The 26406-nt window shown below is 42.1% G+C and overlaps 1 protein-coding gene across 1 annotated transcript in view; it reads left to right on the top strand.

Annotated features, from left to right (window-relative positions):
* Positions 1–3908: 3908 nt before the first annotated feature.
* Positions 3909–26406, top strand: part of adgb (androglobin) — a 49374-nt gene continuing 26876 nt past the window's right edge. Inside the window, 16 exon segments of the mRNA XM_071527390.1 lie at positions 3909–4005; positions 4923–5082; positions 5308–5400; positions 6811–6882; positions 7113–7289; positions 9949–10088; positions 11655–11741; positions 13928–14112; positions 14416–14514; positions 16335–16426; positions 17547–17721; positions 18128–18235; positions 23428–23539; positions 23942–24005; positions 25231–25339; positions 26257–26395. Of these exon segments, the coding sequence (XP_071383491.1) occupies positions 3926–4005; positions 4923–5082; positions 5308–5400; positions 6811–6882; positions 7113–7289; positions 9949–10088; positions 11655–11741; positions 13928–14112; positions 14416–14514; positions 16335–16426; positions 17547–17721; positions 18128–18235; positions 23428–23539; positions 23942–24005; positions 25231–25339; positions 26257–26395 (1892 nt within the window). The 5' untranslated portion in view covers positions 3909–3925.

A 26406-nucleotide genomic window follows, 5' to 3' on the forward strand; every position in this document is an offset into this window, starting at 1 on the left:
TTCATTTTTTTTTAAATATATACATATATGTATATATGTAGAGAGAGAGAGAGCTTTGTCAATTTGTAAATACACTTACCTTCAGTTTGTCTATACCCAAGGTGCCCAGGGATCTTTGTGAAGTGGCCTCTTTGTAAATATCTCTGTGTGAGTGTAGAGTTGTGGGAGAAAGGTCATTAATATTCATTCTCCATATTCTCCAAACCAAGGGATGACAGGTTTGGGCTTCACTTGGCCACAGTGTAGTGAGGAATTGTTTCTGGTTTATCACCACTTCCTTCAAGATTGTCTGTCTGGAAAGCGTTATTTTCCACAAATGTCAGTTGTATTCAGCAATACAAAAATGACCAGTTCAAGTGTTTGTTTCCTCTATAGTGCAGCATGTAACCACTCTGACATAATGCTGCTTTTTGACCTTTTTTGCAGGACAACATCAATGTGGACGAGGCGGCGCGTTTCCTGGTAGAAAACATCTTGGCCAACGACAAAGGCTTGCCGTACGAGGAGAGCAACGGAGACCGGATCAAACTGGACCAGGAGATGGTGGCTGCTGAGAGCAAGTCAGGCTGCTGCTAACGCTTGATCCATCTCTCCATCACTCATCAGCCATCCACCGCCTCCCCACCAGCAGGGTCCGACCCCCTACACCCAGCCTCGGACATGAGGGTGAATTTCCGAGTCTCCAGAGTCTCCAGCGGTGCCAGAATCTTCTCCTCTCCACTTCCAAGCGTCCCATTGTAGCTTTCCCCAGTCTTATCTCCGACTGGGCCCAGAATAGGAGTCTAATTCTATGTTCCTGTTGTCCTCAAATGGTTTCACTGCCTCCCAACCACCAAGCTATTTCCCTTCTTCTGCTCCTGTGCCTCCAAACCAGAGGGTCTTTATTGTGGTTTTTCTCAGCTTACGTTTCCCCAACTATGGACTTCACCCTGCACCCTGAACCCTGCTGATCCCCCCGTCGTCCCAGCAGCATCTGAAGCCCTGGACTGTACCACACCAGATAAGGGGTGCAAACCAAGTGTGATGGTGACACACACAAGCTAAAAAACCTCTTAGTCTTTTTTTGTCTCTTGTCTCTCCATATCCCTGTGCGTATTTGTGTTGACGTCATTCATGCAGCTTTAGTGTGTGTGGAAAAAAAAGTGACTTTATTGTTGAGTGTTTCAGGAGTTTTTCACCAATTAATATAGTCAGACGTTAATGCCCCTCAACCATTCATCTTCCTCTGATGTCTGTGTCTCCAGCTGTTTTTATATTAGATTGCTGTGTAAAAAAGTAAGCAAAGGGGCATCGCAGTTCAGCGTTATCAAACTGCATATTTCATATTGACTGTAATGTTGTTTTTGTGTCATATTTTCCCTGGAGGCACGAACAAAGGTAGTGAAATAATGTGCCATAATAAGTATTTTTCCTTCCTTTTTTAACATGAAGGTGTGCCATATTTTTCAATGTTCACTCCAAACATTGACAAGGACGCTGAAGGACATTATATCAGAAAAGCTGAAAAACTCTAATGAAGGTACCATAATATGAGAAGCTAAGATATCTTTGTTGTTTGTCTTTCCAACGGTATGAAAAGGTACATCTGAGATCTGTATTTTTAAAATGTGTTTGATCATGTATTATAAAGATGGTGAGATTAGCCTACAGAAAGCATCAGACACTGTACAGGACTGTTCTCTTATCAATGGGGATTATAGTCTCTGCTAATGTTGTCAATTGAAGTGTGAAAGTTTTTTTGTTTTTTTTTTAAATATGGAGTTGAAATAATGAAGTTTACATATGAAAATACTTTAAATCTACAACAAGAGCAAAAAAGAATAAACATTTTAACATAATTGTGGTGTTGCTTATTAGTTATTTCAGCTATTACAGGTCCTTTGATTTGGATTTTGGATTTTTTATCTAACTATCTATCTATCTATCTATCTATCTATCTATCTATCTATTCATTCTATTCTATTCTATGAAGGAGTGCTTTGTCCAACATCCTGTAATGCAAATATGTCAATGAGTGAGATATTCACCATAGTTCTACATTTTACAGTATTTGGCTAAAATAGAATGTTTTTTTTCTCTTTGGGATTTTATGGTTCAATAATCACATTTTTCAGATTACAAAATTTGCTGGTTTTGGCTGGCACACTGACATCTTGGACTAAACCATCTGAGCTGGGATTGACTCTCATGCTAATACATTTCTGATTGGCATACAGTACAAACACTACTGATTGGTGGAGGTGACTGCCTTGGGATTACACACCTAAAATGCCAGCAATGTGACAACAACATACCACAGAAAAATGACTGACATTGTAGTGAGATTCTGGCTACACTTGAAGGATGAACAAGAGGCAACATCAATTTCTTTTTTCCCCATTTTGATATTCAGTGAACAATGTCATATTTAGATTGAATACCATTTTTACAAAGAGGAAAACAAGTGAGGGACATATATAGTTTAAATAATCTAGAACAGTGTGTGTGTGTGTGTGTGTGTGAGTGTGTGAGACAGGACCATGTGCTTCCACTCAGGAAACAGTGTGTGATAGTCATCAGACATTGTGCGCTCACCACTGCAGCTCGTGCTCTTCCATCAGAGCAGGAATGTGAAGGCCCCCCAGGACACAACTCTACAATCATTTCACCAATTACTATTCACTGTACTGCACCTAATGTCATAAAAGCTCATGCATTTCAGTGGAGTTTTAAACCTGGACAGGACATTGATGTACTTGCTTCATTATCTCAGCGTGTGTTTATCCTGTTCGTATTTTACCACAGCAGCGTGCCACAGTACAGCGATGTTTAAAAAACCAAATTCACATTACTTGTTAGAGACTCTTCTATACCTGTGGGCTATCAAACTTTATCACAGTTTACAGCACATGACTTTCTACAAATCATGCCTCTTCTTTATTTAGAAAATGAAAATGTTACTTTTAACGATGGATCTTCACACCATAGCTGCAAATTTTCACACAACTCCCTTAATCCTTTTCTTGTTTTATTGCCTATTAGTCTAGGCTAAATGGACATACTCTGGCATTTTAGAATAAAGCACATTGTTGTATAACTAACGTTACTGTATTCTCCATAGAAGAGATGAAGGCAGCTGTTCAACTAGGGAGCCAGAGAGCCGAGATCACATTCAGATACACTGTTAATTAATTAGGTCTGTATGTCATTACTAACTGTAGGACTGTACAGAACATGTGATTGTTTTACAAAAAATGCTTAATTTACTTAATTGCATTGACATATTTGGTTAATTAGCCTGTGATTTTTTTTTCATAAATATGTAGTTAGTTGAATCAGGATGTTGATAAGGCATAGAGGATGAGTTATCAAAGCATTGCCTGACAATGAAGTGGAGGTAGGACTTCCCACTCTCTGCCTCCATCACAAACCCAGCGCAAGTTGTCTTCTCTATCATGGGACAAACTAAATGCTCAAGAACCCAAACAAGTGGTACATGCAACATGCCAGCATGTATCTATTGTTCTGAGACCCCAGGTTTGCTCCTGGGCCCATTCCAGGATTATGTCCACTAGATGGTTCTTATTAGGATGCGTTTTTTATGATTATATGGAGCATTAAGGCCAGGTGATGAATTCATGGTGTTTACGTGTGTTGCCATTTTCCACAGATGTAATGGAAAAACTGAGGTCCATCATACGGCCCCATTCCAGTGAAAAGTGACTGGCTGTGATAATATAGAACCTCCTTGGCTGTGATGCCCAGCGGCTCGGGCCAAGACAGGCTCCGCCCCCCTCACCTCATCCCCATGGCTCTGTCGCTTAGCAACGCTAAACTTTCACCTTCAGCCCAAAACAAACGTACCTCAAGCTGCCTGCCTGCTTCTTGACATGTTTTCTTGGTCACTTTGCTAACCGTTGACTGGCTGTTAAGCTTGACAACTACAATGTCCAAGGCACTGCCAAAGAAAAAGGAGTCCTCTTCCAGCAGAGTCACTTCATCCCAGGGGCAGACGCCAAATAAAGAGTGAGTTTGGGTAAAAGGGTTTAGCGTTAAGTGGGTTCAAGTTACCTCGGTTATAGCTTAACGTTAACGGTAGCTAGTTAGGTTAGCTAACGTTAGATAAAAAAACATGACGCTAGCTAACCTGGCCAGCCAAATTACTGGTATATCTGAAAATAAATTATGTTTTTCCTGCATTAGGTACTGAAAAATTATCTGCTCACTAATTGTAAGTTACGTCACTCTGGATATAACGTTAACGTTAGTTACGTTAAAACTTATGTCAGCAAAATACATTAAATGTACGGTAACATTAGGTAAATGTTAGCAACGTCAGCACCTGGTATAAAAGACACACCTGAATTTAATAAAAATCAGTTAACTTAGTAGGCTCACTGTTAAGCTGTATCATTAAATACATTTTTAATGGAACACATATATAGTATAGTCAATATATTACAAATGTGTTAGGCCTAATTTATGTATTTACAATATTTATTCATTTATTTATTGCTGTAAATACAAGCCACGCAGTGATGTAGTGGTACAAATAAAGGCATGCAAACTATGACCTCCAGTCGTGATAATCAAACAGCCACCAATATAGCTAAGCTAAAAGCAGCTATACTTTCAGAAAAACATTAATTTATGTTTTGTTTTCCTTAAAATGCCCTGTATTTATCACTGTATTACATCAATTTAATACTACTAGTATGATATTTACAATGAATTTACTTCATTAAGATTTAGGCCTATGTCAGCCGAACAAAAGTGAGTAAACTCTCACTCTATAAAAGAGGGTAAAGAGAATTTGGGTGGGTTTACCCTACACTATGTTTACATCCCTGGTATTGAGGTACTAGCTGGCTGATTTCACTGGTTGATATTAACAAACAACAAACAAAATCACATAGGTTGCTGTTTATGTATCATCATTTCAGAGCAGTGTCCCTGGTAGCCAGCGCCTCTGAAAGCCTAGGAGAGCTGAGGAGATGCAGATTCCCCATCTGGCCAGAGTGGAACGAGGCAGAGGTCAACGGGGAGAAATGGGACGCAGCCAAAGGAGCCAGAGATGGAAAGACGGGCAAGAGCCCCTCTGTTGTGAGTGTGGCGTAGAAGATAATATTCTATGCACCAAGTAAATTTCTGTATGAAAGTCCAATGGATCATAGATTAATTTGCCACCAGCAACGTATAGCCTACCTGGCAAAATGTTCATTTCCTACTTTAAACTCAGTTTAAACACTAATGTTACCTTATGTGGGATTCATTGTGTGGTTGTGTTGTTACATTATCTTTTGAACTGTATGTTATTTTTGTCTGCAGCCATTCTTTGAAGATCCTGAGGGAAAAATTTGCCTGCCTCCATCTTTGAAAGTGCACTCCTGGAAGCGCCCTTTAGAGTTCATTGTCAACAAGGTAACTAAAATTTCAGCATTGGTGGTGTGAATTCAAATAGGACAGTACATGGCAAATGACTAGCTATCCTATACTGTAAATGATACAAACTTTTGACAATGATCACAGTTGTGCCATGCCACTGTGTGTCTCACTATTATTGCCATTGTACTGTACCACATCATTGTTCAACTGCATATCAGGGATAACAATAACAAACAATAGCAAACTTATCATGTCATGTTTAGGATTGTTAGGCATGTTAAAGCCAGGTAGGTTGGTCGAAAACCATGAAGACTAATGCACTTAGCCTTCCTCTCCCCTCTCTCCAATTCCCACCCAGCCAGTAGAAATCGTCATGCAGCTGATTGACAACTTGGAGCAAAGCCCTCCTGCTCTCAACTGGTCAGATGTCCAAGCCTCAAAAATTTATTTGAAAGGAAAATAGCAGAGCAGTGGTGCAGTCAGTATTGCTGAGATTCTGACATATAACTTATGTTCACCCAGCATGGGGATTACTTTTGCTGAATTAAAACAAAATATCAGCTCATAAAACCTACCTTCAGCAGCTTTAACAAAGAGTATTTCTTTGCCATACTGTGTACAGCTAATTAAGGAAATCTGCTCTCTGTGTGCTTCTAATGCAGTTCCACAATTTAATTGCATTGCTCCACTTTCTTTTCTCTTACCCTCTCTCTATTGAGCAATTACTGTAAGCTTCCTGCTTTTTGAATTAGTCCTTACCAGCACAGGTCACAGCCTGCCTTCCAATTGCCATGCCAAAAGCATTTCATTAATTTCATACAAGAAGTACATAGGGATAATCACAAAAGCAATCAGGCATTTAGATGCAGGCAACAGCTCTGTTGTGCTCCTCTCTCTTCATCAACCTTTACCAGTTTATTTTTCTGGAACCCACTTAACTGACAGAAATGAAGTTTGGCTTTTATTTAGAGTTTCCTTGACGATGGGAGAGAACACAGCCTCCCTTGACCCAAAGCTGCACACTATCGTTCTCACCATCACCGGAGCCATTAATTCATATTTGATTAGTACCGTGTTGGAGTCTATTAACTTGGTAATCAAATATTCATTTCAAACATGCTCTCTGGAGTATCATGGCATGGTTAGATCAGCTTAGGCCCAGGGATGAGTAGCCCACATAGATTAAGACACATGAATATTTACATTTGAAATAGGTGACGTGTTACTTTCCATAGAGCGATCTAGAAATCTGCTAAAGCTGTTTGACCACCTATTTTTGTATAATAGACCCTCCTGACATATACATAGCTACTGCTGCATTGTATATGTAACAGCTTCAGTGCACAAAGTCTGTCTGTCCATCATCTGACTGGGGATAAAAAGGCTCAGGCAGTTGTATTGCTCTATGCCTCTATGACTTGATAACACTGATGTGCGTCATTCTAGGGTCCTGTGGTTGTTGAGAATGAAACTACCTTTGACCTGATCTCCCCCAATGACCATCTGATTTGCAGTGAGGTAACCTTGCAGCAGTACTTTCAATTTGTCTATTATTTAGGTATTGTAATTTAAGTGTCAGATAGAGTGACATTTGATTGACAGAAATGAATTGGACTGGGCTAATGCAATGCACTATTGATTTAGCGAGTGATGGATCAGATAACTGAGGAATCGACTGATAGATTTATGGATCGATGAGTAGTTACTAGACTCATGATTACACCTTCTCTCCTTGCTCTTCCAACCAGCTGATGAGGTGGATCATCAGTGAGATCTATATTGTTTGGAAGTTGTGTAACAGCACACCGGGAGAGCAAGATGGTTGGAGACCTTGGGAGCACATCTACTCGCTGTGTAAGGTCGGGAAGGATCATATGCCGCTGTACAACCTCTATGGGAAGTACGTGGTCAGACTTTACTGGATGGTGAGTCTGACACACACACACACACACACACACACACACACACACACACACACACAAGCGCACACAAACATACATGGACGAGGCTGTAAAAAGTACAGATCCACTGGAGACTTTGCTTATACACATTTACAATGAAAGGATGGCTTTTTAGTCTGATCTTCACACTGTATGAAAACGTTCAACCTAGTATGAAACTCGAGGATGCCTATGGATGTCACACCACTGTAGATCAAGTCATTGCCTCACAATCCCACCATGTTAGTTAAGCCAATTTTCAGAGCCACATCTGTGAGAGATGGAATGAGATTCATTGTATTATTCAGCAGACCCCACAGGAGACAGCAGACGAGAGGGGAGTAGGCACAGAGTGAGGGAGGGAGGGACAGGAGAGAGGGGAAGGGATGAAAAAGCCTTATCCACTGAAAGCTCAAATCAATCAGTCTCACTGCTGTGCCAAAAGTGGCTGGGCTTCATACATTGCCTGATGAATAGATAGGGCTTAACAGGAGTCAGCTGCCTCTCAGAGAGCAACGCTCAGTTGGATATCTAGGCTGTATGGAGTATGAGAGCCAGGCCTAGCCCTAGGGGGCTTTATGCATTGTATTGTCATTCAGATGAATGGTGTGTGAGGTTACGGATTTTGTAACTTTTTGGCTGCACAAACAGTATTAGTGTTGTGTGTTTGTCTTGGGGGGGGCATAACGACATTGAATTGGGAAGTCACTCGAAGTTGCTGGCCTATGAGTTTCCGCATGTGTGTTGCTCATCACAAATCTGTAGGTAGGACGTGCAAGGACATTCTGTTATGTCATTACAGTAAGGGAGATTTTATGGACTCTTACTGTACAACAATTCAGGTAGTGAGAGAGTGGAGGAGACAGGGCTAAAAGTGATGGTGTTCTATAACAGTTCAACTCTGCCTTGACAAACAAGCATGACACGATTGTAGGCAGCAGTCCCCGTGCCAACCGTAGCACGCTAACAGATGGTTGTAGAGACGGCATTAAGCGCACCACCCCCACCTCCTCTCTCATTTCCTTGTCCGTTTTGCTCATATGCTACTCCTTTTCTCCCCAGCTCTTCTGTTCCTTCATTCTTCTCCACCATTGTTTCCAACTGTGTCCTCCTTCATGCCACTGTGAAAATCCACTCTCTCCTCTGACTTGCCCCTTTGCGCTGCATTCTGCCACATCTGCGAAGAGACTGAGCTCCTCTTTGGGGCAATGATGTGACGAGAAAGAGGAAGAACAAGCAAGAAAGGGAGTGTGCACATGTGCACACTGGTGTGTTAGACGGATAACTAAGAGAGAGGCACAGCTGTGAACAGTCAGTCAGATTATAGCCTGTTTGACTGCTGCTCCTCCCTGTCACCAGTGTGAAACTCCCACAGACAGCCAGTGGACACATCACACCACGCTGTCAGTCAGTCTGCCAGACAGCATGTAACAACCACTGACACTGCACAGGATGCTAAGACGCAAGGCTAGGGTGGCTAATGCTAGGAGAACTGCTGGATACTCAGCCCATCGACCACTGAGATACTGAGACCCGAGGTGATGCTGAATATATAGCCAGAGTCACAGCATTGGGTTTTTTGGGGAAATGACACTTGGACTCTTGGTGCTTATTGTCACAATCTGAGGAATCTCCTTTAGAGGTCTGTTCAGAAGGGCAATGTTCACAAAACCTGGCCTCTTGACATTCTATAACCATGGATTACCATTTTATGAGCCTTTGCATATAATTTCTCAGTGTGTGTGTGTCTGCATGTTGTACAGTAGTATATGTACATACACAAAACAACTTAATGGTTTTGCTGTTTGAGTGGAACAAGCCCATTCAAGTGTGCTACAATCAAGGAGACAAATAGCCAATGAGTTTCAATGAGAGGCTCTTATGGACCTCAAGTAGCACTGCAGACAAAGCTCTGTTTCAGAAAAATCACAATTAGACAAGGCAGTCTGCAAATTTCTAAACAGTAAACTGAGGTTTTTGAAGGCAAACCAACCATTCTGAACACTCACACATTTTGGTCTTTGATTTTTAGCTGGCCAGTGGAAATCTAAGTTTACCCCACTATTATACAAAAAATTATATTGATAAACAGCAAGCCAAAGTAATTCTGTATTTTTATCTGCCCTCCTTATTCTATCTACCTTTAAATATTGTAGTTTAGGCATTTAATTGATGCTCTTATCCAGAGTGACTCACAATGAGTAAGAATACGCTTCCAACTCCTAGATCACCAAAATTAAAAATGACGAGCACAAGGGTCAGTGCCAAGCATTGAATTAATGAGTAAATAGTAGATCTAATAGGATGAGAGTGCAACAGTGGATTCATTCTATTTTAAATTTAAATTAAATTTTTTCCTTTTTAAATGCAGTTATAACAAGTTTTTAAATTTGTTGACCTACACTTGCTAAATACAATTTTGAGTTGGATAAGTTTAGCAACTATCAGTGCTCTTTGAAATCAGTGTGAAGGAAAATTATCTTTTAACAAACACCATAAAGTAAACCTGTGGATGTACTGACTGAAACAGGACAATAATAGAAAATAATAGAAGTGTTGAAGAGATACTATTAAACATGCAGAAATACATCCCCCCTCATGTTGTGCAGTATCTTCCCTAACTGCCTTTCTGTCTGCCTGCTAGGGTTGCTGGAGGAAGGTGACAGTTGATGATGCCATGCCATTTGATGAGGAAAACAACCTGCTTCTCCCTGCCTCCACCAACCAGTCAGAGCTGTGGCCAATGCTGTTGGCTAAGGCTCTCATTAAAGTAGCCAACACAGAGTGAGTTACACTCCGGCAGCAACTCTCTACGCACCTCAGTACTGTCCCAAAGAGCGGGGTTGTTATGCTCTGCTAGTAAGAGGGCATAAGAACACGTTTCACCCTCATTCCAAATACCCACTGTTCAGCCTGCAGAAAAACTAGACATGGGGCCTCTAACAAGAATACTGCAAAAATGCACCACACAGTATCCACACTAACCCTTTGTACTACCCTGCTTGGGGTACACACTGCTGCCCAACATCAAATTAAAAGGAAACCCTGCGTAGGATTTTCTCTAAATGTGTCATTGTCAAAACAATTGCAGTAACAGCAATTTTCACAACTTTCTGTAGCCATTTGATTTGCTTTCTAACATATTTAATTTCCCTTTCTTTCATACATAACTTGCCAGTCAGATGGCAGGGGATTTCTCAACAAATCTGATCTGAGGACGAAAGCAGGTCAACACAGGTCACTGAAGCTTCTGATTGTAATAGAGACTGTCACAGTTTTTTTGTATTAATTTCTAGGCGATATAAGCATGAGACGAGAGAAGAGATCTCTACTTTCTTGGAAAATAATCCAAAGTCAACTAAACACTTGAAAGCTCACACACATGCACGAGCGCTCACACACAGAGTGCCTTTTGCTGACTTGGCCAAACCTCCACCTGACCTAATCTGTGCCTGGGGCTGTGTTAAATTTGGTGAGCGACAGGCAGTGTGCGTGTCTGTGACGGTGCGACTTGGCGTGTGTCAAGGTGGCTGTTGCTGTGTCCACAGAAGGTCGAGACATAAATGTTTCATCCAAGACAGGAAACAAAGGAGCCTCTCTGCTGGTGAATCATTCATAAGCTGTAGTGAAAGTTCATACAAGTGCCAAACTTTACCCAGGTGTCTGCTGGGGCTTTTCATAGACAGCACTTGTCTTTTTTTATAGAAAGCTGAAGGTGAGTGGAGGGCTCCCACATTGTTTTTAGGTGGTGAATAGCTTTCCTGTCCTGGATATGGAGTGTCGCAATCCTGATCAAGCTGTATTGATTTCATCTCATTGGGGATCATTACTGTGGACTGGACAGGTTGACCACAGGATCCCAAGAGGACCAATTAGAGCCGCAGCCATCTGTTTCAACTGAAAAACGACCAAGACACACACAACACACACACAGACACAGACACACACACACCCACACAAAACCATATGAAACGCACAAAATGAATGCTAGAGGCTTGACTAATAGTTATTCCTTAAGATTTCCCACATAAAACACATAAAACAAGTTTCAGAATGTACATCATAAGGCCAGCCTGTATCCTTGGCATTCAATTACTCAGTAGACAAACGTCCAGGCTGGCTGAGACAACATTAAACAGCTTTGTTGTCCTGTGTAAGCCGCAGAATCCACATCTCTGGGCACCACATTTCTCATCCAATTGCTGCCTGCTCTGAAAGGGAATAGTGCCAATGTCAACTTGGGTGGGTTTGATGGGGTCTATGCCATCTAAGTTTTGCTGTGGTTTGATGTACGGTCATCATTTTTCTCTTTTAAGCTGATGTAAGGGTTTTTTTGTGTTTGTCTCTCAGTGTAGTATCAGAGCTCAGGAAGGAGATGGGTGAGTTCACCTTCATCCACACCCTCACCGGCTGGATCCCAGAGATCGTTCCTATACAGTATGTTCCTCATCCACTCTTCTGTCTCAGTCTTCCTCATCTTATCTGTCTTTAGTTATGTAGTTATATGTCCTAAAAATTTACACACACTCCTGTTAACTGTCTCTTTAAATAGGCTAGGGGATTTTCCATTTTCTCCTTTGCGTTCCTTTGCATTTCTTCACTCTGAAAGCCAAAAGGGGGAGAGATAAACAGGCTATCTAATCTCTGGTAGTTTATCACAATAAAGGCTGTGGCACTAAATGTGCACAAACAATCTAAGAACCTGTGCATTTCCCCTCTCAATGAGCATACTTTACAAAGCATACTGTAGCACAATCATCCTGAGAAGAGCATCTATCTGTAGTACAGTGTGGAAGATCACACTTTGGGGGGAATGACTGAGCTCTAAAATGGAAACAGGGAGATATGAAATAAAGGGGGATGAAATGCGGGATGGAGTGAAGGGTCTCAGCTTGTCAGTGATGGAACTTTAATGGGGGAACAGTGTTTTGGAGTGGAGCAGGGGAGTGTGATTCTCTCTGCCTCAGCAGGTTAGCTGTTGTTAGTGGGTCTCCTGGGGAATCTATCAACACACACAGGCAGTGAGCGTGACTGTGCTTGTGTTTCAGATTTATTCATGACACATGGGTGCACAGTTCTACGTGCACGCACACAAACACACAAACAAACACACATAGTGTTTCCAGTTATATCATTCTTTTTTTTAAAAGTGAACAAGGGAGAAAATCACATGGTTTTATTTACTTCTCTCCTGTTGTTTGGCAAATAAAAATATGTTACATAATAAAGTGATGTGCTTCAAATAAATTGATGCGCTTCAAATAAAATAACCTAACTCTATCACTCTCACTTCTCGCTTTCCCCGTCACACACAAACATGCTCCTCACCATTTTGGGAACATCCAGCTTAGATCGTAGACTAGCATTACCACTGCCGCTGCTTCACACTATGCTGTTAGCCTGTCTGTGCTGAGATGTCCTATAAATCTGGCTAGGAGGCTGGGAATCAACTGCCAGATATTGTTTTGGCTCTCCAACTGAATACTCCATTGGATTCCTCAGCATGCAGCCAAGATTTAATCAAAAATACCTTCTAAAGGATGCCTTAGAATACAGAAGAGATTGTATGGTGCACTTAAAATCAAATCAAAGGTAATTGTACATAATGCATTTTACCAAGAACAGTTTAACACAAGAAAAATGATGTACAGAAGTCAGTAGATTAAACATAATTTGGTTATTTGCAGACAAACATAATGTGTGTGTGTCTGTGTGTGTGTGTGTGTGTACACAATATGTGTGCCTGCATTTGTTGGTGTAAATGTGTGCATGCACTGTGCACATATAAACACAGTGCAGAGACAAATGCAGTCCAGTGCACCACAAATACAGAGACAGCACAGTTACACACAACCAGGAACAGACACTGCAATAGACTGAGAACAGCAGACAAATAGACACACTAGGACTCCTCACAGCAGACTTCAGCTGATGTCACAACAGTCATGGCCAGGAGGTGTTAGTAAGCTAGACATACCCAGATGTCCACAGCAACGTATATCATTTAGTGGATGTTTTCATCCAAGGCATCTTGGTTCATACACTGTATGCGTGGCCCTAGTTGGAATCGAACCCAATACCCTGGCATTGTTAGTGCCGTGCGCCACCCACCACAGCATGCTAGAAGCCCCCTCCAAAAATCTGGATGAGCGAGAGGCAAGGGGGTTGATTAACTCATTGCCCAGCCAATTTAACCTTGATTGGAAAATTGTGAATTGAGAAAGCCTTATCCAACCCGTTTATTGTATAAGAACAGGGTGTGAATGTTTAGATTGAAGCATATGAAATAGCACAGTGCCAGACTGGCTGTGACTGTGAATGGTTTTATATCCTTAATGAGAATTTTGTGAAAAAGTCTGAAGTGGGAGCTGTGCCACTATAAGGTTTACAGTGATGCACATTCAAGTAAAGAAAGTTTTTTTTCAATGAGGATACGCCTCAGACAGTTAAATGACTCTTTAAGGTCATGTCTGGGATCATAAGTAAGGCTGACATTTTGACTAGATGTTTTGGTGAGATAGACTATCATCGATCAAATAGAGCATCAATCTATTTTTACAATGCAATTTGACGTCTGTGTTTTACTCAATTACTCAGTGATATTCTCTTTAACTTCCTCTCAGGTCCAGATACGTAGGAAAAGTCTGGGAATTCTTAAAAGACACCATTCCCAAATTTACATACCTGGATGAGAGTTTGTTGGAGGAGAAGCCGCAGGCTGCAGAACCTGCTGCAGGGAGGGATTCCCGCCTGAGTGACTGTAAGAGCGAATCACCCACGGCAGCCAAGAGCCCAGAAAAAAGCAAAGGTGCTGATCATGTCACACACACACACACACACACATGTACACATGCACACCCGCAAACATACATCTCAATTACACACACTGCTTGCACATCTAATTGAGTGAGTCAATTAAATCATCGATTAGATTAGGATCATTTGTGCGCACGGGCTTTATCTAATCAGGCTTCCGTTAAACGGCTGATTAATGTATCATCCAAGGGATGAACTGAGTTGCTTTTTAAACAAACTTTGGATGAAAAATTTGTTTGTAGATTTCTCTATATTAATGGTTTTGCTTTTGATATCATTAATGCTTTTTTGTCAGGTTCAGCAAATAAAAAAGGGAAGGAAGGCGATAAGGACAAGAAGACTAATGGATCTTCCTCCACTCAGCCCAATGCTACCAACCAGCCCACCGCTGAGAGTATGGACAGACACACACACACACATACACTTTCTGTCTCTCTATCACATTCAGACCCACACATGCATGCAGGTGGATAAACATAAACATGCACCCATTGTCTTTTTTTTTTTCATGTTCAAGGCCATGAATAAGCATATTTATGCAGAGTTGTAGCTTTGACCCCATGTATGCAGTACACATACGGTATATCATTGTTTGTCTTTGTATGTATATACAGTATATACATGTATGTATGTGCACCATGTGACTTTATTTTCCTCCCTCTGCATCCATAATTCAGCTAGTATGGAGCATGACGATGAATATTTCATTGTCATACAGAAACTCTCCATATTCTCTCTGAAAACACCTATCAATAATTCTATCCTTGTATAGCAGTAATCACCCTTATACTCCTGCAACATTTATACTACCGCCCTGGTGATATTCCAACTTCAGGACAGGAAAAACTCCAGGCCTAAGGTCACTATCACACCACACTGCAAAACAGCACGATTTCCGAGCCTCGTCGCCAGTCAGGTCAATCTCCTGCTGCGTCTTTCCTGCTGTTTCATGCATCACTTCCTGTTTACCTCAGCTCATGTAATATGGAGTGCAGGGTGGGTTAACGTGTGTATGGCGGGCTATAAATAAACCAGCAGGGGGAGTATTGGCAGGGTGAATTATTTGGTGTGCCCGCGGGCCAGAGGAGCCCCCCAAGTCAAGTGTGGTTAAGATCTGATGGAGCCATGAGATGAAACATTTCCTCTAAAAGAGAGCCTGTGGCTAGCAGTTGTTTCAGGTCACAGAGGTGGATAGATAAAGGCTTTATGAGGGCTGCACAATTAATAATATAAAAAAAATTTAAATTGAGATGCAGTTTCCAAATTGCCAGAGGAAATTGCCTTCTTTATAATGGGGGGAAAAGGTGTACCAGCAGCATTCTAAACATCATATTTAGCGTGCAGAATCCGTGGCCCACAAATCAAGTTAACTATTAGAGAAAAGTACTGAAAGTAATTTCAAGTCTTGAAAAATAAATTATGTAGAAAAAATCTTAATATGACATTTTGTCAATTTTGTCACATTTTGTTGGATTGGAGGTAAATGCTTGGTGGTCTTATTCAACTTGATTGTTTTGATTTAGGAGAAGAAAATTATACAAGTGGATATTACTGAACTGTGTTAAGTCACCCTACTTTTTCGCTCTCTGTCTCCGTCTCCGTCTCTGTCTCTGTCTCTGTCTCTGTCTCTCTCTCTTTCTCTCTCTCTCTCTCTCTCTTTCTCTCTCTCTCTCCCCCTCCTCATATTCACCCACCTGCTAATGCTGCTGACACTAATCGCCGCCTCGTTCTCTCATACAATCCCACTTGCGTTACGATAATTAACGTGTTGCAGATTAACGTAATGTGGTGACATGCATACGTAAAGTGGCATAAATTCACAAAACAATTATGCTTAAGGCAAATGAAGCACACACACATTCTCACTCTCACTGTTTCTGTGCTCAATGAAGCTTTCCATTGAAATGCATAAATTGAAATGCATACAGTACATCACTATGCAGTGTGAGAACCACTTCTCTGTTCAATTCTTTATGCGTAGCCTTTATATTTGTGTAGCAACTCTCCCATCTATCTCCACCATGGTCCTTCAAATTGATTTTCCATGTCTCCTGGTCTATGTGCTCCTCATTTGATACGCACTAACATGTTCTAGAGGGGGCAGATCATTCTTTAGATAGCCTAGATACTGTCTTATTTATACCTGTGTCTGTTCATGCGTTCTGTGTCTACCTGCTTTTATGCCACTCTTTTATGCCAGTCTGTGTTTCTCAGGTACCTACCCCCCTGCCCCAGAGATGGTGGTGTGTGCCAACTACCACCCTTTTCAGCTGCTGGATAACAAGACCTTTGTGTTTGGTCAGATGGTAAGTCGCATTTCTCCTCCTCCTCTCTCTCCTCACACCTGCTCTTTCAGTGCAATTTTTGTTATTCAGTCACACCAGGAGGCATTAAGAGAAATCAGATTTTTCTCACATTTCTATCAGATCTTCAAAAGCAGCCAGATTCACATTGTGACGGGAATTCTACATAGTCTGGATGCAATCCAGCTACACTGTCTATGTGAGCGTTGTAAAGAAATGGAGATAAAGAGCAGAAAAGAGAAACCTGAACCCAGATTTAAATACAGCCATAGAAGACACATGACAGGCATTTTCAGGCAAGTGTGGATGCACAGCTATGTTCTCTCATAAAAAATCTGATCATTATGATCAGATCTCAAACATTTCATTACAGTGAGATATGTAAACATAGCTTATGTCACAGCTACTTATTGTACATTTAGGGTTCAAACTCCAGGGAAGAGTTCTAGTACGACGGCTTGCTCGTTTTTGTTTTTTTTCTCTGTCGACCCATATGTATTAATGTATAAAGAGAAAACAATGTCTAAATAGCCAAATCTGATTTAATTAACACATACATAATAGGTCTGATTTGATCTAAAATGTTACCGCATATCATTGTGTCTCACTATGCATTTGCACTAAACCAGCTCTTTTCAGTCAACATATCTCCTGCCTCAGATACCTCTCTGTTACATTGCACAGTAATGTGAAAATGCACTGAGGCCTGTTGTAACAGTGGGTGGTAGAGATGAAACATGCCAGTGCTTGTGATCTGGGGGCATGTTGTGTTCTATTTGGATGCCTCGCCTCAACAGGCTTCACTTGTTCTATTATTTACACCCATGCTAAACCTAATAGTTGGAGAATTTCCAGGATTTTCCTCCGCTGGAGGTATTATATCACCTCTAAGCTCTGATCTCGGATCAGAATGCCCTTTTCACAATTTGACTTGAATCATGAGGGGTTTGGACAAACAACTGACCTTGGATAACTGGTTGTAGGCGACAGTAACTCTCACTTTGCTAGTATATGTATTCAACTGCATGTTTAAATATTTGTGTGAATGTGTGTGCACAAATGTCTGTGTGCGTGTGTGTTTATTTCCGCATCTGTGTGCTTGTGTCTATGTGTGGGCATACAGGCGGATTCCTCGGAGTGTCTACGCAAGTACGGTCTCTCCCGGCTGTACAGTCACATTGTCCTGCTGACCAGGACCCGGGCATGCCCGCTGGAGGCCCCACCCAAACCACCCCCTGTGCCCCGCTGGAAACTCATCCGACCCCGCAAGGAGACCTTGGTCACTGACCAACCCCGGGGTGAGCAAGACAGAGAGAGGGAGGGAGGAAAAAATGGTTAAATGAGGAAGCATGGGGCAACAGAAAATGTTTTGCCTGTGGAGTAAAGGATAAGGAGTGTGGAGAGAAAAGGCTGAAGGGGTAAGCAAGAGAATGATGGGAGGAGGATGGAGGGAACGGTATGAAATAAACAAACAAATGAAGTGATAGAGCGTAGCTGAATGTAATAAATAAATGTGGTTAGAAAGTGTTGAAATGCAAATAGGAGGAGGATAGCTACATTTCAGCACTGAAAGTAGCTGCTGGCTCAGGCATATCTGACATCAGCTGATCTCTGAGTGAAAAGCAGAAAAAGCAATAAAGACAGACAAGCCGAGTGTGAAAAAGCAGTGCTGGTGTCATGTGTGAGTTTTTTCTTCTCTTCCAGAGCCCCCTGTGCCAAAACAGGAGCAATTCATCGAGGTCTCCAGCCCTTTCCTCTCCTACCGCATCAAGAGCAGCATTGGCCCAATCCCAGAGCTGTGTGTACTCCGAAGTAGCCTAAAACTGAAAAGCTGAAAGAGATGCATCTTTTCTGTCCTCCTGTTCTTCTGTGTGTTTGCCTGTCATCGTGATTAGAGAGGCCATTCTTCAAGCCCCTGTGACATTATTACCACATCGCTTCCTTCCTTCCTTCCTTCCTTCCTTCCACGGCTATGATACACAGGCAGCATTTTGGGCAATGTACAATATATGAGCGTTTTTCCCTAAACAGCTTGTCCTTTTTTACACTTTTATGCCTGAAAGCCCAAAGTGTTATCCAGAATGATTTGTTCCCAACTGACAATTACCATACTAATGTCCATTGACTCAAAAAAAAAAAAAAAAAATCAATAACCGACTGCAATCAAAAGTCAAAAGAAATGTCTTGATGTGTAATGTGATGTGTATGACTCACTTGTAGGTGATATAGCTTAAATGTTAATTGTTTGTGGATGTGTAGTTTTATAGCTAAGTTCCCATGAGATGTGTGTATGACTTGATAATGATATGATGCATGTTTACAGTATGTGCGCATGATGTGCTACATGAATTGTGTGTGTCTGTGTGTCAGGGAGGCCAAGCAGAGCAGTGTCAGGAGGCGTTCCTGCAACTCTACCCTAGCGTCCTGTGAGAGTGAAAGCCTTGAGCCTGACGCAGCTGAACCCAACACTAACTTACCAAACAGCACTGACAACATAGAGGTACATAGAACCGCTCTCTGCCAGAGCCCAAAGTTTGTTTAGCAATATATTCTACATGTTCGGATTGTAATTTAAACAGAGCCTTGTGTTGTTCAATCTAGAAAGATAATTAAATGCATTATCACTAATGCAATTCAACCAAAAGTGGCTAACAACATTACTATGGCGTAGGCAATTGTCAGTTGTAGAAAAACAACCACACAGGAAAAACAAGCTATAAGCAGCTGTTGTAAAATGTTGTAGCCTCTTCTTGTTATTTCCTCACTCCGTTCCTTCCTCCCCACTCCGTCTCCCCCTGCTTACCCTGTAAGTATGTTGTTGAAGGCTCATCAGCGCTGGGTTGTGTGTCAGTGACAACGAGAGGCTGCCATCCCCTAGTCTCAAAGTCACTTCTGCTGTCTCCCAGCCAGGCCACCACTGACCAGGGGCACATCTGCACTAAACAGAGAACCAGCGAGCGAAGGGAGAATGAGGGGGTTGGGGTGCAGAGCAGCAGCAGAGAGACACACACAGACAGACACAGAGACAAGGATAGAAACAAAGATAGAAAGGAATAAAGGGGGGGACATCTGTGCCGAAAGAGAAATGAGGGAGAAAGAAAAATGGAAAGAAAGTGACAGTTGGGAAGGGAGAGATGAAAGCAGAGCAAAAAAGAGAGACGGAGGGGAAGAGAGAGTCTCTGGTGTGTGGTGGTGGTGAACGGGGCGCGTAGGTTTCAAACAGGGAGAGGTCGTGTACTCTGCTGATGAAAAAAGCAGCGCAATTAGATGGTGAGCCATCAGTGTCTGCGCCTCCTGGGGGGCTCATTATTACACTTCACTCCTAGCATACAGAGAAAAAATAGAGTTCATATTAATCGCCCTCTTGTGTAACTATGACCAGTTATAGAGCGGTTAGGCTAGGGCAGTTGATGTGCGGCTTGATGTGTGTGCGCACGTGCGTTTGTGTGTTTTCGTGTTTGTGTAACATTCATGTGGTTTGTGCATGTGTGTTGAATGTGTGCTTGCTTTTATGTTTGTGTGTGTGTGTGTGTGTGTGTGTGTGTGTTCATGCTCTTCCCAAGCACGTGTTGGGTCACGTGCTCAGTGGACCATGCGTCAAGTGTGAACGGATTGTTGCTTGTTTGACCCCTCCCTCTGTTTCTCTCAACCCGGGCCAACAGAACCAACCTCTGTGTCCAGCTCCCACGATAGAAGAAGGTAGCATCACATGATGCCCCTAATACCCTGAATGGGGCCTACTCACTCCAGTTTAGCGTAAGGCTAATGAATTAGTCCTGGTGTAAACGAGCTGTTTTAACCTCTGATATGCTTGGAATGTGGTTAATCACTAAATCACTAAAGCCCCACCATGACTCCAGTTCAGCTGTGCTAGAGAACCACACTTCCCACAATGCAGTCTGGCCTCTGAGATCAACAGATTTTCTTGTGCCCGTTGCCTCTTGTGAACTGTGAATAGCCACAGAGAAGTGTTTATAACGATTCAGTTTTATTTCTTTCATGTATGAATTGGGGGACACTTCAGGGAAAAATGTGAAATATGGAGAGAGTCACTTGGACAGAACAGACTTAACTCTGGCTGACACTCAGTGCGGAAAAATAAAGCCCCATGAAGTTTGAGATTAAAGAAATGCCCCCCTCCCACCCATGCCTGCCAATTTGATCACAGAAAAAAATAACTGTCTCCTCAGTAAGCAGCAGCTTAAAATCCCTGCAGCCTTTGGTCAGTGTGCAAGCTGTATCAGTCTTTATGTATGAGGATGTCCTATTACTGTACATGGGTAAGACAGGCAGTCTAATAAAATGGTATGTTGTGGGTGGACTGGGCATGGCATGCCTTAGAGGTCTGATCAAAGTTTTTTCTGTATCTTTAAGTCATGTACACACACATGCACACACACACACACACACATGCACACAAAGTGGTGGTGTAGTGGTGGAGAAGAGGTCAAGTGTGCCTCCCAATCACAATGCCTCTTTCCGTCTGTCTGGGTCTCTGGGTACTTATTCAAACGAGTGGTGACTCTCTCTCTCTCTCTCACACACACACACACACACACAGACACACAGTGACTCATCGGACTCTTGGCCAGGGTTGCTTTGAAGTCACACCACATGAAGCCATAATTCTAATTCAGAGCTTAGTAAACTGTGGGACATTCACTGAGCTTCTCTCTCAAGAGGAACATCATTTGAAAAAGTTCAAATGAAGGTTCTTGGAGTATATGTCAGGTAATTGATACAGGTACTCCATATACCACATGCAAATGTAGCTTTGTTACCAAGGCACCAGCGATGCCTTTTTCCAGTCCTGCTTTGCACAGACAGAATAACTCAGAATATGGTGAAGGATTGAGGGATTTGATAATGACTCGTTAGCTATATTTCTTTATTGTCTTGGGCAGACTAGCGTGAAATCAGAGCTGTTGAGTAATTCCCCTCTAAGAGAAATAACATGCTAAACAATATAATAACTCCTCATCTGTAGCTGACAGTCTAAGTAAATTAGAGCTGGTGTTCCCTAGTGGTGTTTTTAGCTGGGGAGGAGCAGCCCTTGTCACATTAAACCATGTCTCATCTCCTGTGGTGCTCAGTGAGTACGGCACAACGCCACAGCTGGCATAGAATCACTAGAGGGTGGAGGCGTATCTCTGGCACTGTTACTCTATCAGCAACTCACTGTTCATGCATCTCTCTCTCTCTCTCTCTCTCTCTCTCTCTCTCTCTCTCTGTCCCTTTAGGTTACTACAGAGGACAGGAAGAAGGACGATGATGCCATCTCCAATGGTATAAGCTGTTCTTTTCCCAATACTGGGCCACTCATTATGTGGAGAATAATCTATAATGCACTTTACACTGTACACAACAGGCAATACATCGACTTACCCGAGGTAAAATTGTAGGATAGCAGAACGTGTGGAAGCTCATTAATTCTGGTTTATTGGAAATGATAAATGTAGTGTAGGTCTCCATTATAGGTTGAGTTCGACAGCATCAGCACAGCATAGCCCAATTAGTGAGATTAGAAGAAGTCTTTGCATCTCTCTTCTCTCCTCCCTCCATCCTTCTCTCCATCCCTCCGTTGGTTGGCCAAGACTCTTTGAAGAAGATGGGTCTGAAATTATGCCTTATGACAACCGGCCAATTACCCGCCTTCTCTCTGCCCCCGTTTAGTTGCTTAGTAACACCTGCAGTTTGAGTGAGCAGACCACCATTGCTCAGCAGCAGAGACACCGGCCCTCGCTGCCTCAGCTCTCTGATCAGACTCTCACTTTCACTGGAGCTTGGGGGCAGAGCAACTGTGTGTGTGTGTGTGTGTGTGTTTTTTTTTTTTAGGGGAGGGGGGGGGGTTGTGTGCATATGTCTATGACTTTGCCGTGCATGCATGGGGATTGTGGGAGTCAGTGAGTGGGAGTGCGCGTGTGCATGTGTGCTTACACTATGCCATTATGTGGGAGTTTGGCCATTTCGACTCACCGTGTTTAAGATGATGATTAGAGTCTACGATAACTTGCTATGAATCACAAGAGGAAAGGCATTCTGTTGCCCACATCATTTTAAAATGGGAGATTTCAGAAGCCGTTCTATATCATTTTAGTGTTAAGTGTGGCATGAAAAACATGTTACTCAGCTTGATAAGGATATGTTTTTCCTATACGAGACACTGAGTTTAGCATTAGTAGATTAGTATTTGTAATATTTGGTGCCGTAAAATAAAGTGATGTGTACTGTTTTGCTTCAGTTTACAAACTAAAGAGCTCATACAGATGGTTTTGTATACAATAGGCCTGCGTGTTACAGCACACCAATAACCCAGCAAAATATATATTCCCAATTATAATACATTACATTATACATTATAATTATATTTTGTTCAGGAAGTTAGTGGGGATAAGAAAACAGAATACATTTCACCGGTTCTTAGATCACTGCATTGGCTTCCAGTGTGCCATAAAATTGATTTTAAAATTCTGCTGCTTGTTTATAAAGCACTAAATGGCTTAGCTCCAAAATACATCTCTGACCTGCTTTTAGGATATGAGCCAGCCAGACCTTTTAGGTCATCTGGGACTGGTCTGTTAGTTGTTCCCAGGGTGAAAACAAAATCTGGTGAAGCTGCTTTTAGTTATTACGCTGCTAGTTGCTGGAATAAACTTCCAGATGCCCTGAGATGTGCTCCCATTGTCACCTCTTTTAAAAGTAGGCTCAACACATTCCTTTTCTCTGTGGCCTTTCACCAAATCTGTTTGCTCTGTTCTTATACTGGACTACGGGAAATCATAGAGGTTTGTTAGGAGCATAGGGGTTTGTTCCTATGCTCCGGAACAAATTGTTTGAGCGTAGTGCCTGGACAAATTACAGTGGGTGTAATAGGTGTTATTATTTTTATTTTTATTTATTTATTTTATGAAGCACACTTGTGTATGAAATGTGCTATATAAATCAAGTTAGCGTTGCCTCAGTGATTTCTCACCCTTCAGAGCAGAATGTGGGTCTCCCTCCAGATCAGCCCAAAACCATGACCAAGAAGCCCAAACCCCAGGAGCTCTCAGCTCCTGACAAACCTATGCTGCAGGAGACCTGGGTGGACCTGGACGACTTTGCTAAATGCTTCCAGTGAGAGGCACACACACACACACACACACACACACACACACACACACACACATACACACACACACACACACACACACACACATGCATGCATACCAGTATAGACTAGGGTTGGACAGCAGTGACAAAAACAATGTTTTTGAGAGTGTGTTGGGTGTGGGAGAGTATAGTTTCATTTTGATTGAAGCTCCTGACTGTAACTCTGATTGGAATTGCCCTTGAATATAATAAACATATTAGTGGGAAAAAAAATATGTGGTAAATACTGATTTTTTTTCAGCACTTGAAAATCCTTTAGGGGCCTGTCTGGAACACTTTGCCTACATTTAAGAAATCTTGCACGATTCAAAATTCAACAGTAACTGAACACACACAAATTAATCAAATTGCACTTTTCTTTCCCAGGACACTCTTGGTGTTCCATAAGCCTCACTCCTACCCACACCATATCAAGAAATCTCATTTTAAGGTAGGCATCAAGCATCAACCCAATTAATTTCTGCACTATTTATATTAATTTCTCAACTCTCCACTGTTGATAGTTTTAAACTTTCCAGTTATTTTTACATTCCCATGTCTGTGTGCTTTTAAATTTGACACAATGATGTTGTTTGTATATTGGATATATTGCCCTTATCATTAGCTATTGCTGTCTGCAGAGCACCATCTCGTTGAAAACATCTACCACAGGCATCAACTGCACTGGAATGTCCACCCACTCTGCTGCTACGGCCGGAGCCCTCCCTGTGTCATCTGCTGCAGCTGTCCCTCAAGTACACACACACACACACACACACACACACACACACGCACGCACACCGATGGCTTGCCATGGGTAACCCAACCTAACCCTATACATAATACCCTCTAATGTTGACTTGATGCCATTACACATGTCCCTTTGCTAGATGTTACTGCGTCCTCCTGCCTGTCTCCAGGAACTAATGAATCTGTTTAGTTCTCAAAGCACACTCCCTATTAGTACCACATGCATCACACACACACCTCTGAAGGCCTGCTCACTACGTGTCTGAGTGTGTGTGTGTATGTTTGTGTGTGTGTGTGTGCGTGTGTGTGTGTGTGCGTGTGGAGGGTGAGGAGGACAGTCTGTGAGTAGGTGTGGAGGGGGCTGTCAATAGTTTTTGTGTGTGTGTGTGTGTGTGTGTGTATATCTGGAATTCAGAGGGAACGCTTTATTCTGCTTCTCATTCCAGACACGTTTGTATTTTCTCCCTCTTCTTTTGTTCTCCATCTCTCTTTTTTTTTTGCCCTTCTCTTTTTCTCGTGCTTTGGCTCCATCTTTCCTCCTTGCATTCACCATCCCGGCCTCTCCTCAGCTGCTACCTCAAATGCTTCTTTACCTCACTCGACTCTCCTCTCTATCTCTACATAATCCCTCCTCTTACCTCCTCGCTCTCCCCTTCTTTCCCTCACTTTTTCTTTACTTTTCTCCAGCCTCTCTTTCACTAAGCCACCCTTCTATCTGTCTGTGCGTCGTCCCTCCCTGTGGCTCTCTCCTCTTTCTCTCTCTTTCACTTGGTCTTTTCGTTTCCGTTGTGTCCCTTCACACTGATAACTAAGGGCCGTGTGTGTGTGTGTGTGTGTGTCTGTGTGTGTGTGTGTGTGTGTGTGTGCGTGTGTGCGTGTGTGCGTGTGTGTGCATATGTGTGCCTATGTGTGCCTGTTTTCCCCAGTGTCCAGAGGAGAGAGGCTCTCACTACCTGTACGTGGACAGCCTGCAACCTTCCCAGATCCTCATCAGCTTCTCTGTTCTGCTACTCTGGGGAGAGACAGCAGAGGAGAGTAAGGGTTTATCTACACACACACACATACGCACACACATACACACACACAGTCATCCACATACAAAAACAGAGGATTGTTGATAATGTACATAACATAGGGAGCTTGACTCAAGTCTTTGCCAGCAGATATAAATCCTCATCCCACAATCTACAACACATACACCAACATTGGCATATTCTCAAGATGGATCATTTACCATATGTGTAAATGATCCATTTTTAGATTTGGCATATACCACCAGCGCACTAATGCCACTGCCAAACAACAAGATACAACCTGTGCTGTGTTTGTGATTTTTGACTATGGTGTGTGGGCTTAATCCTTTCCTCGTCACTTCAGCCTTTGTCAATTATGCCCCAAAGCTATGGAACACACTACCTATAGGTGTCAGGGAAGCCAGCTCGCTAAATATTTTTAAAAGAAAGCTAAAAACTTCTTCACTTTAGCCTTTAACTAGCTATGACTTTCCTGATACAGGCCTGAAACTCTTTTTTGCACTTTGCTTCGCACTTATGCACTGCTGCGCTTCTTTTAAAATGTTGTATTTTACTTGATTTTATGCATTCTATTTACTCTATTTGTCAACTTTATTTTTATTATTATTATTCCAGTGGGTTTTATCTTCCATCTTATGTTCTTATTTTTACTATTATTATCAAGTGGGTTTTATTCTTCATCTTATTTTACATTAATTATGGCATTCTATCCCTGTTTTTATGCTCATTCTGTCTATTTTCATGTGAAGATGCATTCTATGTATTCTATTCTCATCTTTATCTTATTTTCACAATTATTATCAAGTTTTATGTGAAGCACTTGGTGCATGTAATTTCTTTGTTGTAAAGCACTTTGAGCTGCATTTCTTGTATGAAAGGTGCTATACAAATAAAGTTTATTATTATAACCCCTCTCAGAGAAGGAGATCTCAGCAGTGTGTCGGTCTGCGGTTCTCCTCGCCCAGCCGTACTCCTGGAAGAGCCTGGAGTCTCAGCTGCCAGTCCTCCACATCCAGACCACCTCCTCCAAGGCAGCCCTGCTCACCTTACCTCCAGGGTAGGGCTGTC

Source organism: Centroberyx affinis, unplaced genomic scaffold, assembly GCF_046629955.1.
Source record: "Centroberyx affinis isolate AG114_WGS23_722 - 3 ecotype Tasmania unplaced genomic scaffold, CSIRO-AGI_Caff_v1 ptg001527l_1, whole genome shotgun sequence".
Taxonomy (NCBI): Eukaryota; Metazoa; Chordata; class Actinopteri; order Beryciformes; family Berycidae; genus Centroberyx; species Centroberyx affinis.